General features: G+C 35.9%; 1 protein-coding gene across 1 annotated transcript; it reads right to left on the bottom strand.

Annotated features, from left to right (window-relative positions):
• Positions 1–1,548: 1,548 nt before the first annotated feature.
• LOC145057963 (feruloyl CoA ortho-hydroxylase F6H1-3-like) lies at positions 1,549–3,401 on the bottom strand. The gene is made up of 2 exons (XM_079005876.1): positions 2,781–3,401; positions 1,549–2,395 (listed from the first exon to the last, which is right to left on the bottom strand). The coding sequence occupies exons 1-2, from the start codon at positions 3,293–3,295 to the stop codon at positions 1,822–1,824; spliced, it is 1,089 nt and encodes a 362-aa protein (XP_078862002.1). The 5' UTR covers positions 3,296–3,401; the 3' UTR covers positions 1,549–1,821.
• Between the last annotated feature and the right edge of the window lie 12,613 nt (positions 3,402–16,014).

Raw genomic sequence — 16,014 nt, 5'->3', positions numbered from 1 at the left:
ACCAACATCGATATTTTGGCAAAAACCATCACCACAACAAATCTAAAAAGCTAGGGGGGACGACAGATCCATAGATTCCAGATCTGGCATTGCTACAAACCTGAGACATCTGGGGTCGATTTGACACACCCACAAACTCGAAATAGACCAACGATATTAAACACACACACACACAAACGCCACAACAAAGCTGAAAATCTAGGGTGAGGAAGTCGCCGTCACCATCAGCAAACCTCCGTAAAGAGAAAGGGATTCTTCGCCTTCACCTTCATCTCCTTGGTCGAGTCATATCTGGAGTGTATGTAGATCTGAGAAAGGGGGAGACCGGTTAAGAACTGACTTAGAAAGAGGACCAGACTGAGTCGGGTTTATTATCGGGTTCTTCCATGTATGATTTGCAGAGTTGAAGTCGTCGTCGGAACAAAGGAGGTAGAGGACGGCCCATCTGAAAACCCTAGCCGCCAAGAAACCCTAGCCATCCCTTACTTCGGATCTCAATCTCCTTTCTCTCGTTGCCGGCTGTCGTGGTTCAAAGGGAGGGCAGCAACGATCGAAGCGGGTGTTTGGGTGGTGCTACCTGACCAGAAGGAGACGGAGGGGCAGCTTAGGTCGGCAACAGTCGTCGATGTCTTCTTCTTTGGCCGGTGGTAATCAAGAAACAATAGAGAGAGAGAGAGAGAGAGAGAGAGAGTGTGTGTGTGTGTGTGAGAGTGAGTGAGAGAGAGGGTAATTCTTTTTTCTTTTCTTTTTTATTTCTATAATAAAAAAATTAAAAAAAGTAAATACAAAGGCAAAATCATCATTTTAGAAAAAATTAAAACAAATTGGACCAAACTCGCAACAAAATGAAAACGTTTGGACCATTGGTGCTAGTCCAAACATGTTTGGCCCAAAGTAACAATTTTCGACATAACATACCATAATGACCATTCTTGTTTGTCTAAAAGTAATGGTTCAACGGTTATAAAAAAAAAAAAAAAAAAAAAAAAAAAAAACCATTTTACCATTGTCTTTTTCAGTTTTCTTTAATCCCTCATTATCCTCTTCAACAAACCCAAAATTCAAACACAATTTGACCGGATCATATATTAAATCTGAAATTAAATAAAACTAATTCCAAACCCAATTGTTTCAAATAAATCAAAATCAAATTTTTGTTTATTGGTGGATAAGTATCAAATCAAGATTATGTTAAATGCATTCATTGTTGTCTTGATCATCGTCGATCTCCCGTTTCAGATTTGTTGTGAAATTCAAGAGCGGGATCTGGACATCTGTTCAATGATCTATTAGACCATGCGAGAATATTCTTTTACGTCTTGATGCTTGCTATGCATTTTTCTTTTCTTTGGATTCGGATCGGATCTAGCAGCATGGGAATTATCTCTTTATTTTGACTTTTTTTTTTTTTATTATTTTTATTTTTTATTTTTTTTATTTATGACGTGGTTAAATTGCGTGTGAATTTAGCCTTATTAAGAAGACAAGCGCAAAATCATTATTTTTATACATTTTAGGTTGAGGATTACTCTAAAGACCAGCAAACCAAAGACACTGATTTATGTATGACCAATGCAAAAGTACAATTAAACAATTGGCTTCCATCCACAACTGTTCACTAAGCAAAATGATGATATATGTAATTTAGTATAAAAATAAAAGATAAACTCAAAAGGCAAAAGACAACACCTAGAATAACATCTACCATACGTCAAGGGCTTATACAAGCTTAATTCTTCATACATTGCTTATGAAGCTCTTTTATTCTTTCTTCTCCGCAAATTAAAAGCTTTTATTTTACACAAAAACACTTCGTTAACCTTATATCATTGCGAACTCAACCGTGGCCTTCCCATCGTGTGCTTTTCTGAAGAAATGCTTGACATAATCCGAGTACAAAACATGCTTATAAAGCACTTTCTCTCCATTCCCAACCACTTCAGGCAATGGTCCGATCACATCACTAGGCTTTGGGTTCACAAATATCGGGACTGAAATCCTGTTATTGGTTCCATTAGCAATGACACGATGCTCAACGCTTTTATACTTCCCGTTGCTCATGATTTGAAGTGCATCTCCAACATTGATCACCAAAGATCCAGAAACGGGAGGGACATGAACCCATTTTGAAGTCTCGGTGTTTCGTACGTAAAGCCCTCCGATATCGTCTTGAAGGAGTACAGTCAATGTGGATACGTCTGAATGACGACCCACACCGATTGTGAGCTCCGGGGTAGGGCATGTTGGGTAGTAGTTGAGGTTAATTCGCTTTGAACCCATTAAAATCGCTTCTTTGGATTCATCGATCTCTTTTACGTTTAGTCCTTTCATTAGTATCTCAAGTAGCTTCTTGACCATGAATTCGGAACTCTTCATGTATTCCAATGCTTGATTCCTATTATAAGAGACAAAAATTTAAAGTTTTCTAATGCATGTGTGTGACATATCGATTATGTTTTTAGTTGTCATGTATTTTGGTCTTTCAATGTGAAGCTATCCCACATAGATGGTGGTTTTTTAATGGTTGATAGGAATGAAAAATCAAATATTTTTTTATTGTATGGTTGGAATTAAAAAAAATAAAATAATACTTAGTTTTTTAGATTTTTAGAGTTGGTGGATGAAAGGAAAGACTGTTGACGAAGAAAATGAAATAGAAAGACAAGACTAGACGAACGTATTGTCATAAATGACTGTTTTTTTTCCACCGAAAAACGGGTCAATTTATGACCCGGTCCATATGCAATTCTTCTCGAGAACAACTACAACACATTGTTTACCTGCACACAGGAGGCCAAAGTGAAGCAGCCTCATCATCGGAGACAAAAAACAGGCTGAGATAATCCTTCCACTCAAGAGCCTCCTCCGCTTCAGGAGTAAAACTCGTACCAAAACGAACATGATTTGAAACCGATCTTTCTTTAGAATACTTATTCTTTTCTTCTGCTGACAACGCATAAAACTTATGAGTTGCATCTTTGACATCTTCAAGAACATGAATAGGGACTCCATGGTTTACAATCTGAAAGAACCCCCATTTGCATGCAGCATCACATACCGCTTTAGCTACATTCGGGTCATCCCAGTTTGACATATCAATAACCGGGATGGAGTCTTTATTTTCTTCCTCATTGCTCGTATGATCAAACCGTTCTTGTGGGGGTTGAATGTATTGGGGAGGTAGGGTTTTGAGTCCTAGTTCTGATAAACCTTTGACTCCATGGCCTTTGTTGACCACGAAATCGAGGATGTTGAGTGTGTTTGCTGAGTGGACTAGTGACATTGATGGAGCCATGGTTCGAATTGTTTTGTGTTATATATGAGAGGGCTAATTATACGATGTGTTACCTTCATTGAGTTTGTTTGATATATATAGGTAGGATAACGGAAGAAGTGTTAAAGTGGTAAAGTTGCATTGTTCATGCTTTAAGAGTAAGAGTTGCATATATATATGCATGGCCAAGCACATTGCGGTTGGTTTCCGAAAGAAACAATTTCACGCCCTATAAAAATACAAGAGGAATTTAATTACGTGTGTCTTTGATATATATATATATATATATATATATATATATATATATATATATATATATATATATATATATATATATATATATATATATATATATATATATATATATATATGGGAAAAGTGAATATACCGTTAAGGGTATATAAGCTTAGGTACCCAAACTCACAATACTACGTCGTTTTACATCATATAATACATTATAATTGTCCAATGTTCTTATAATTTAACTTCTAAATTGATTTATTTCCATGATTTTTATAAATTACACATTTATTTTCCTCTTACTTAATTTTCATTTTCAACTACAATAAATATAACCTAATAGGTGTTCGACAAAAAGATGTGACATAAGAGAAATATAATAGTGAAATTTCTAAAATCTTGAAATTAAATCAAGTTAGGGGTTGAAGTTTAAGAACATTATAATGAATATATCAAACACAACGACGTATTATGGTGTGTTTGGGTACCTAAGCTTATATACCCTTAAGGGTATATTCACTTTTCCCTATATATATATATATATATAATCGAGAACATTTGAGAACAAATTTGAACCACATAATTTTTTAATTAAATTATAAAATAATATTTATATAAATCAAAAAATAGTTACAAACAATTAAAAAACTCACTAACTAACACTACGCATAACCCAACCAACACCATCCGCCACCACCACCACCAACAACCACCACCCATCACCACCCACCACCACCATCATCACCACCACCACCACCCGCCACCACCATCACTACCCACCACTATCATTACCCAACCACCGCCACCTGCCACCACCACCCACCTCCACCACTCATCAATACCCACTACCACCACCTATTACTAACCACCATCACCCACCACCCATCACTACCCACCATCACTACCACCACCCGCCACCACCACCCGCCACCACCACCCACCACCCAACCACCACCCGCCGCCACCACCCACCCCCACCACCCATCACCACCGCTCGCCACCACTACCAACAACCACTACCCACCACCACCAACCAATACCCACCACCTACCACCACCCACCCACCATAACCATCACCCACCATCACCAACCACCACCTGCCACCACCATTCATCACTACCAACCACCACCCATACTACCCACCACTAACCACCAACACCACCCACCTCCCATCACTACCCACCACCATCACAACCACCACCACCACCCGCTACCACCATCACCACCCACTACTATCACCATCCAACCACCACCTACCACCACCACCCATCACCACCGCCTACCACCACCACCCACAACCACTACCTACCACCAATTACCACCACTTACCACCACCACCCATCACTACCAACAACCACCACCTATCACTCACCACCACCACCAACCACCACCCACCACCACCACCCGCCACCACTACAACCACCCACTTCCACCACCCATCACAACCACCCGCCACCACTACCAACAACCACTACCAACAACCACTACCTACCACTCATAATTACCCACCACCTATCACTACCCACCACCCACCACCACCACTCATCACAACCCACCACCACCAACCACCACCCATCACTCATCACTACCCACCACCCACCATCATCACCACACACCCAGCACCACCCGCTACCACCACCCACAACCCACCAAAACTACCACCCATCACTATCACCACCACTTGCAACCACCCACCCACCCACCACCACCCATTACCACACACCACCACCATCCATCACCACCACCGCCTCCACCATCCGCCGCCACCACCACCCCCACCTCCACCTACAAAGATTTGTTATTATGTTTTTGATTCATTAGTTTTTCTTGTGTATATAATCACATGTGATTATATGTATCGAGTCACATATGATTATATATATCGAATCATATATGATTTATATGTTATTAAATACATATAGTCACATGTGATTAAATACACGTGAAAAAATTAGTGAATTGAGAATGCAAAAATGAATATATCCACGTAAATCATATGTGATTAGATACATATAATTACAAGTGATTATATGTATTTTATAAAATATTATTTACGTAGGCTGTATTTATTTTCATTTTTTCAATTTTATAATTGGCATCGTGTATTAAATCACATGTGATTATATGTATTTAACCACATATGATTTACATGGACAATATATGTTTTCACTTGTTGATTCAATAGTTGTTCTTGTGTATTTAATCACATGTGATTATATTTATTTAATCACATATGATTCGTACGGAAAATATTTATTCTTGTGTCGATTCAATAATTGTTCTAATATATTTAATCATATGTGATTATATGTATTTAATCACATATGATTTAGGTGGACAAGATTCATTATTTATTGCTCAATTCAATAGTTGTACTCTTGTACTAAATCACAGGTGATTATATGTATCAAATCGCATATGATTTATATTGATAATATTCATGATTCAATATTCTTTCTTATGTATTTAATCATATGTGATTTTATGTATTAATCACATATGAATAATATGGAAAAAGAAAAAGTATTTAATAAAAAACGTGAAATTGTGGACAACATTTATCTTTATGTTCTCGTTTCAATAGTTAATCTTGTGTATATAATCATATGTGATTATATGTATCAAATCACATATGATTACAGTGGACAAAGAACAATTATTGAATCGAGAAGGTGACAATAAATCTCATCCACATAAATCATATATGATTGGATACAAATCACATGTGATTATATGTGTATAATCAGATATGATTTGAGGTGGACAAGATTTATTTTTTCCTTATTAATTCAATAGTTGTGCGCATGTACTTAATCACATACGATTATACATATAATCACGTTTGATAAAATACATGAGAAAAACTATTGAATCGACAAAGAAAAAATGAATTATGTCACATAAATCATAAGATATATATAATCAAATGTGATTATATGCATTTAATCACATATACTTTATGTGGACAATATTTATCTTTGTGTTCTCGAATCAATAGTTGTTCTTGTGTATATAATCATATGTGATTATGTGTATCAAATCATATATGATTTATATAGACATCATTATTTTTTGTCCATATAAATAATATGTGACTAGATACCTATAATCACATATGATTATATGTATTTAATCACATATGATTACAGTGGACAAAGAACAATTATTGAATCGAAAATGTGACAATGAATCTCATCCACATAAATCATATATGATTAGATACATATAATCACATGTGATTATATGTATTTAATCAGATATGATTTATGTAGACAATATTTATTTTTGCGGTTTTGACTGAATAATTGGTTTTGTGTAATTAATCACATGCGATTATATATATGTATATAATCACATATGATTTGAGGTGGACAATATTCATTTTCCCCTTCTCGATTCAATAGTTGTGCACATTTACTTAATCACATACGATTATACGTATAATCACATTTGATAAAATACATGAGAACAATTATAGAATCGACAAAGCAAAAATGAATTATGTCCACATAAATCATACGTGATTAGATATATATATATATATATATATATATATATATATATATATATATATATAATCACATGTGATTAAATACATTTAATCACATATGATATATGTGGACAACATTTTTCTTTGTGTTCTTGATTCAATAGTTGTTCTTGTGTACATAATCATATGTGATTATATGTATCTAATCACATATAATTTATATAGAAATCATTATTTTTTGTCTGTATAAACCATATGTGACTAGATACATATAATCACATATGATTATATGTATTTAATCACATATGATTACAGTGGACAAAGAACAATTATTGAATCGAGAATGTGACAATAAATCACATCCACATAAATCATATATGATTAGGTACATATAATCACATGTGATTATATGTATTTAATCAGATATGATTTATGTAGACAATATTTATTTTTACGGTTTCGACTGAATAATTATTTTTGTGTAATTAATCACATGTGATTATATGTATACAATCACATATGATTTGAGGTGGACAAGAGTTATTTTTTCCTTCTCGATTCAATAGTTGTGCTCATGTATACATGAGAAAAACTATTGAATCGACAAAGCAAAAATGAATTATGTCACATAAATCATAAGATATATATAATCAAATGTGATTATATACATTTAATCACATATGATATATGTGGACAATATTTATCTTTGTGTTCTTGAATCAATAGTTGTTCTTGTGTATATAATCATATGTGATTGTATGTATAAAATCACATATGATTTGTATAGACATCATCATTTTTTTCCGTATAAATAATATGTGACTAGATACATATAATCACATATGATTATATGTATTTAATCACATATGATTACAGTGGACAAATAACAATTATTGAATCGAAAATGTGACAATGAATCTCATCTACATAAATCATATATGATTGGATACATATAATCACATGTGATTATATGTATTTAATCATATATGATTTATGTAGACAATATTTATTTTTGCGGTTTCGAATGAATAATTGCTTTTGTGTAATTAATCATATGTGATTATAGATTTATTTTTTCCTTCTCGATTCAATATTGTCCTCATGTACTTTATCACATACGATTATACATATAATCACATGTGATAAAATACATGACAACAACTATTGAATCGACAAAGCAAAAATGAATTATGTCACATATATCATGTGTGATTCGATATATATAATCACATGTGATTATATGTATTTAATCACATATGATATATGTGGACAATATTTATCTTTGGGTTCTCGATTCAATAGTTGTTCTTGTGTATATAATCATATGTGATTATATGTATCTAATTACATATGATTTATATAGACATCATTATTTTTTTGTCTGTATCAGTTATATGTGACTAGATACATATAATCACATATGATTATATGTATTTAATCACATATGATTACAATGGACAAAGAACAATTATTGAATCGAGAATGTGACAATGAATCTCATCCACATAAATCATATAAGATTCGATACATCTAATCACATGTGATTATATGTATTTAATCATATATGATTTATGTGGGCAATATTTATTTTTGCGGTTTCGACTGAATAATTACTTTTGTGTAATTAATCACATGCGATTATATATATATATATATATATATATATATATATATATATATATATAAAATCACATATGATTTGAGGTGGACAATATTCATTTTTCCCCTCTTGATTCAATAGTTGTGCTCATGTACTTAATCACATATGATTATACATATAATCACATGTGATAAAATACATGAGAAAAACTATTGACTCGACAAAGCAAAAATGAAGTATGTCCACATAAATCATATGTGATTAAATTCTTATAATCATATGTGATTATATGTATTTAATCACATATGATTACTTTGGATAAATATTTGTTTTCGCGTTATTGGTTCAATATTTGTTATCGTGTATATAATTACATGTAATTGTATGTATCTAATCACATATGATTTAAATAGACTAGATTTGTTTTTTTTTAAAATAAAATCATATGTGATTAGAAACATATAGTCACATCTAATTGAATGTATTTAACCACATATGATTAAAGTGGAAAAAAACGATTATTGAATCGAGAACGCGAAAAGAATCGAAGCCACATAAATCATACGTGATTATATACACATAATCACATGTTATTAGGGCATTTATGAACAATAACATAAAACAAGTAATGCCTACATAATAGTAGAGTTAGTACTCACCTCCTTGATCTTGAAAATTAGCTAGCATGAGCAAGATGGATCTTTTCCTTTCCAAGAATCTACACAAAAATTGTAACATTATTTAGCTTGTGTTTGTTGTATTAATCTTATAAAACTTATGTACATATTTCCTTATTTTCTCTTTTATTGTAGTCCAACTGTTTGGAATATGTTTTGTTACCTTTCAACCCATTATTAAATTCTGAAAAAATTATATTGGTAAAGTTCCCCCTTTTATCTTTTCAGAAATATAAAGATCTCATTCTAATGATTTTTGGTTTATTTTATATTAAATTTACAAGTTGGTAACTTTTAGTTGTCACTTTCTGGACATCTCAACACTATTTGAATAGACTGTATGAATCTACTAAGAATTAAATCAGACCCTTTATATGTTGGAAACTATAAATCCATATCTAACTATAGGCTTTGGAATTTTGGCATTTGGAGTTCTGATGTATGTATTATGATTTTTTGAAGACAGTGCATGAAATATGTGACAGCATGGACCAGCCTGAGAAGATTGCCAATTTTACCCCTCAAGGAGTTGGAATTTCAAAATGTGATTCAAAGTTTGAAGAAAGTAGACACACTAATATAACGAAAAAAATTTCAATAAAATTAAACTTTTCAAAAACATCCCAGTTCATTAAGTTATTACAAAAAGGTTTTCAATACATTTATTATCAGAGTATTCCCAAGTCCATTTCATAAAACATAAACACAAGGAGCGGTACGATCACACCTTTGCCTTGCCATAGTCTCCTAAAGAACCTGAAAAACATTAAACCACAACTGTAAGCCCGAAAGCTTAGTGAGATACCCCCAAAATACCAACCACATATACCATACACATAACATACTTTATCATAACGAATAACAGAACAACCATACATATCGGGTCTACTGTGAGACTGGTCCGCCGTGTCGGGCCTTTAGTCCACCTGGTCCACCCTCCGAGTCCAGTCATGTCCCTCGAGTCTGCAGTGTGGTTGGTCCACCCGCACCAGGCCTGCAACCCACCTGCTCCACTCTCTGAGTCTACAGTATGACTGGTCCGCCCGCATCGGGCCTTCAGTCGGCCTGGTCCACTCTCCGAGCCTCGGCACGTCTGGTCCGCCCTCGTGGGGCCTACAGCCTATCCGGACCGCTCGCTGGGCCTTCGGAACAACCGGTCCGCCCCGGGTATCTTGGCCAACGGCACGAAGCAGGACCCGCCTCAACCCAACTCCAGTCCAAACAACCATGTGCACATAAACATACAATCACATAACAATTCATATTCAGTCAAACCGATCTAGCATATCACATAACACAACATACTCTAACAAGCAACCGACCTAACCGGTCACTAGCATAGCATCATCCTATATACCAGGATACCGACCTTAACCAGGTCTCTAACGAATACCATCCTAACTACCCGGATGCAAACATATCAAAGCAATAACATAACAATAGATACCCGGATCTCAATCCGATAAAGGGTCGGCCTTGGTGCCTTAGACCCTGTTGATATAGTCAGGATAACTCACCTCGAAACTACTGACTGAAAGGATAAGATCACGCTGCTGAAATCTCCGACCCGAACTCCACCACTGGCTAACACCAACACAAAAGCCAACAATTACCAAAATTCCCCTGGAAGTCAACTGGTCAACCCTTGGTCAAAGTCAAAGTCAAAGTCTACCCCTGACTGACTCAACTCGCCGAGTCAACCCGATGACTCGCAGAGTCCCCACACACAGAACCTCCTTCAATTTGCGACTTAACTCGCCAAGTCATCCCTTGACTCACCGAGTCACAGCCTTCCCAAAAGAAACTTGGACCCTACGACCAGACTCGCCGAGTCCAAGAACAGACTCGCCGAGTCTACGACTATCTTCAACCTACTCGCCGAGTTGTTCTTCCAACTCGCCGAGTTCCAGGCCATCTTCATCCAACTCGCCGAGTTGTTCTTCCAACTCGCCAAGTTCCAGTCTTTCTTCAAGCAACTCGCCGAGTCCACCCATGTGACTCGCCGAGTACCACCGGGTCTGAATCCATACAGAGGTTTTCCAAGCCATGCAGATGATCCAAACCATAGATCTACTCCTCCTGAGGCCATCCATCACGTAAAGTGGCAATCTTTACGTGAATCCAAGAAGATCTAGGCATTTTCACTCTAGGGTTTGGGTTTGGGACAAGATAGCTCCATCAATCTCTCAAAGACAGGGACCTTTATGCATTCAAACCCCTTCTTCATTCCAGATCTGAGGTAGCAACCTCAGATCTAACCTCTAAACTCCAATACATCAAAAGATATGATCTCTAACACCTTGTCACAACTGGAAATTTTGTGTCTTGTAAACTATACACTCAAGCTAAAGTGAATCAAAAGCTTAAGAACATGTGTAACACCTATGATTATGACTTCAAAAACTTCAAGTAAATACATCATACAAAGTACTACAAATAGTCATCAAACAATTGGAAACCCTAGAAGTTCTTATTTAGGTACACCTTGGACTAGAACTTCCTTATTGGATCCAAATGGACCAATAAGCTTCCAATTTGACTATCAAGGGCTTAGAACCCTAATTGGGCTCTAATTGGACCCACACTAATTTATTTCAACATTTTGGGCCATGTTGGGCCTAGAATGAAATGGATTAAAAGCTTTGATCCATGAATAACCTAAACTAGTCCAACAAAAATGTAAAAATCCTACCACATTCTTTTAGGCTTAAAACATACCCAAACAAACACTAATATTGGGCTTAGGGGCAAAGGCCCAAATTTTTCCTTTTCTTTCCAAATTCTCGGCCCAAATGCACAAGCCAAGAGGATGGAAGGGTTGACTTTCAAGTGACACCTCACAATTAACCAAAGGACTTCCATGCAAAATATCTCACATACCTCCATGCACATCACTTCAAAAATCACTCTCTCCTCTCCTCCCTCTCACTCTCGGCCGAACACAACACACACACACTCACAAAAAAATCCATCCCATTCTCTCTAGATCACTCAAGAACACTCCTTCCTCCCCACTCCAAAAATCTCGAAAATTAGGAGCTTTCAAGAGGATCTTGCAAGTTAATCATCATCTTAGGTAAGTCTTTACTTATATCCATGATCTAACTACTTCATTCCATCAAAAGCTCTTCTAAATCTATTCCAACTTGTGATCATGCACCTTAGAAGTCACCAAATTCGAGATCTACCAAGGAAGGGAGCTAAGGCCGAAAATCACTTCATTTTCCTTCCATTTTCTTTGCAAAACCGAGCCCCCACACCCAAGGTGAGCTTCATACCCCTATTTTCTGTTTTTATGAGTTTTGTGCGGGGGGGGGGGGGGGGGGGGGGGGGAATACAAGTGAAAGTGTAGATATATATGTGTTTGTATGCCTTGTATGATTTCCATGCTTACATGTATGCTTTTGTGTGCTATAATGTTGGATCTAGCCATAAAACCCCTCAAAACCGAGATATATCTTATGTTAAATGATTTTAGCATCAAATGTATTTCTACATACAAAGTGTTTCAAGAAAAATAGCTAAGTAGTTTAGTAACAATTTCCTTTGGGCTAAAAACACAAATTTTGGGCCTAAAATGTGAAAAATACAAAATTTAAGGGCCCAAATTGACATATCACGAATTCTGATGGATGAAGTGTGTCAAAACAGTTTCAATAAAACAATTTCTGGAAATATACTCATTTAGAGGATTAAAAACATAAATTTCAAGCTTAATGGGCTAAAAATGACAATTTCGGCCCAATGAGGCCCATTATGCGAATTTTTCTGTTTTGGAGGGCCAAACCTGTGATTTTCTGTAAAACAGTGGACCATAAGTGATCCAAGTCCTTTTCAAAGGTTTAAAATGCTTTTTAAATTTAAAAAGGACCAAAGTTGCAAAAATTTTACAATTTGGGCCAAAATTGTCAAACTTGCGAAAAAGAAGGGTTATAACCGAGAAAACTGAAATTTCAGGGACTTAAGCTGTTTTCTATGAAAAATATGCTGGAAAATATTTATTTCAATAATTTTTGGTGTTAAAATGTCAAGAAAATTGATTTAAGGACCAAACCGGAAAGTATTTGAATAAAGGGTTGAAAAAGTAAATTTTACAAACAAGGAGGGGCTGAAAACAGAAAATTTTCAAGACTAATTCAATACATGCAATTTGACCAAATAATGGTACCACGACTATCGACAAAATACAATACATTACAACACCAAAAGTCGTTGTTAAACGAATTGGTTCGGTCTCGAACCAATAAAAATCCGAAACTACTAACACGACGACACTATGATACTACAACACTACGATTCATACAACTAACGATTTGGAATTCATTATACATGCGAATGTGCACAGACGTCTACGCACTATCTTTGGGCCCCACAAGTGTAAAATCTTATTCGTTGAGCCTAGCTAGCCCGACGACCTGATCTTAAGGCCCGAAGACTTCAATCTTACGAAGTGTTGGGTTTTACCGATCCGACACGACGTAACCGGACTTTCAATGGCTTGTAGACTACTGGTCCCCAAGGGTCCTTTAGTGTCTCTAGTAGAGTCTGCCTTTTATGCGAGGCGGGTCTGGGACCCCTCGTACCTTTTTATCCCCAACCGGCTAATGGAGTCATCGAGGCCTTCGTGTCCTCTTTCTCTTCGGATGTGGGACTACACGTAGTCAGGACGGTTGGATAACGTGATTAGTACGGACGACGCCTACGGGATCGTTAGTATTGCTATAGACGAGTCGTTTGTGTAACGCGTGTTTGTAGCAGATAATCATGCTCAAAATAATCCAATGTCGTCTGGTAATGATAACTTCATGCGTTGCAATGGTTTCAAAATAAATTCATGGAATTCAAAGAATTAGGAAAACATCGGGTTTTCCTAGGGTTTTTCAATACATACAGATTCGAAATACATACAACTTCAATAAACAATTTTTACAAGTATAGAAACAAACAAGCATACTTATGGATCTTCACAACCGTTTTCAAAAGCTTCTCTTTTCAGAAAATATCGGATTTTCTGGTGGTTTTCAAACGATACGGAACATTGATTTTCAAATACAACTTATGAACTCACCAACATTTCATATGTTGACGTTTTTTTTTTCAAAATACTTGTATTCTCAGGGAACCAGTGAATTAAAGGAAATCAAGTTCAGTGATGGCTTGCAGTTTATTTATGTACGAGTCAAACAATTTATTTTGGGAATGTAATGTTTAAACAATGTACTTCATGTAAACTCTACTGGTTGTACTGTATTAATGCATGGTGACGAATGTTGTTACGTTTCATATATATACAATGTTATGGTATTCAATTGAGTCACGACAGCCCCCGAACGTTTCCGCCGCCTGGTTTGGGGGTGTGACACACCTCCAAAAATGATGAATCTAGATAATAGCAGCTCAAACAATGAAATAATACCTCAAAGAGAAGGCCCAAGAGAAGATTAATCCGAATCCTTGCAAAGCCCTTTGATCCAAGTCCCTTCTCCTTCAAGATTTCTTCAACAAGCACTTCCCCAAGCTCCAAATGCACTCCAATCCTCCACAATCACGTATCTAGGGTTTCTGGACTTCAAGGGAGATCAAGGAGGCTGGGAAGAGGGTATAATGTTCTTTAAATAGGGCTCATTCTCCGGATTTAGGGTTTTCTCCAGTCAGCACCTACTCACCGAGTCCATCTTTGGACTCGCCGAGTAGGCCACTTAACACGCGATCAAAGTCGCGACCCTACTCGCCGAGTCTACCCATGGACTCGCCGAGTTACCCTTATACAATTTCACTTTTAGCCCTTCAACTCTACTCTTGATATTTCGGGATGTTACAACTAATATTTCCAGATATGATTAAATTGAAAAAAAAAATGATTATTGAATCGAGAACGCGAAAAGAATCTTTGCCACATAAATCATATGTAACTAGATACACATAATCACATGTTATTAGGGTATCTATGAACAATAACATAAAACAAGTAATGCCGATATAATAGGAAAGTTAGTACTCACCTCCTTGATCTTGAAAATTATCTAGCATGAGCAAGATGGATCCTTTCCTTTCCGAGAACCTACACAAAAATTATAACATTATTTAACTTGTGTTTGTTGTATTAATCTTATAAAACTTACGTGCATATTTCCTTATTTTCTCTTTGATTGTAGTCCTCTGTTTGGGATATGTTTTCTTACCTTTCAACCCATTTTTAAATTTTGATAAATTATACTAGTAAAGTTCCCCCTTTTATCTTTTTAGAAATATAAAGCTCTCATTCTAATGATTTTTGGCTTATTTTATATTAAATTTACAAGTTGGTAACTTTTAGCTATCATTTTCTGGACCACTCAACACTCTTGGAATAAACTGTATCGATATACTAAGAATTACATCAGTCCCTTTATATTTTGGAAACTATACATCCATATCTAACTATAGGCTTTGGAATTTTGTGTGACAACCCAAAATTTTCTATTGCCTTGAAAGCTCAGCCATTTAACCCAAATAAATGCCAGACTTATTCCTGCTATCATTTAGCATAAGTTAGAGTATGTCCGAGCATTATAAGCCCAGTACACTTGAGGAATAAGTGTTGGGGTTTATCTGCCAAAGCTATAGTACAACGAACGGGCCTAAATCACATTGACCTGAAGTTCACGGCCACCACATGTGAGTTTATGGCTGTAAACTCCATGTGGGCCGTAAACTCCACTATATAAGGAGAAATGTGGCCATTTGTTCATTC

This window comes from Lactuca serriola, chromosome 6, assembly GCF_051521515.1.
Source record: "Lactuca serriola cultivar US96UC23 chromosome 6, Lser_US96UC23_V15, whole genome shotgun sequence".
NCBI classification, from domain to species: domain Eukaryota; kingdom Viridiplantae; phylum Streptophyta; class Magnoliopsida; order Asterales; family Asteraceae; genus Lactuca; species Lactuca serriola.
Note: the sequence above shows the minus strand (reverse complement) of the source record. Positions and strands in the feature narration are given on the sequence as shown.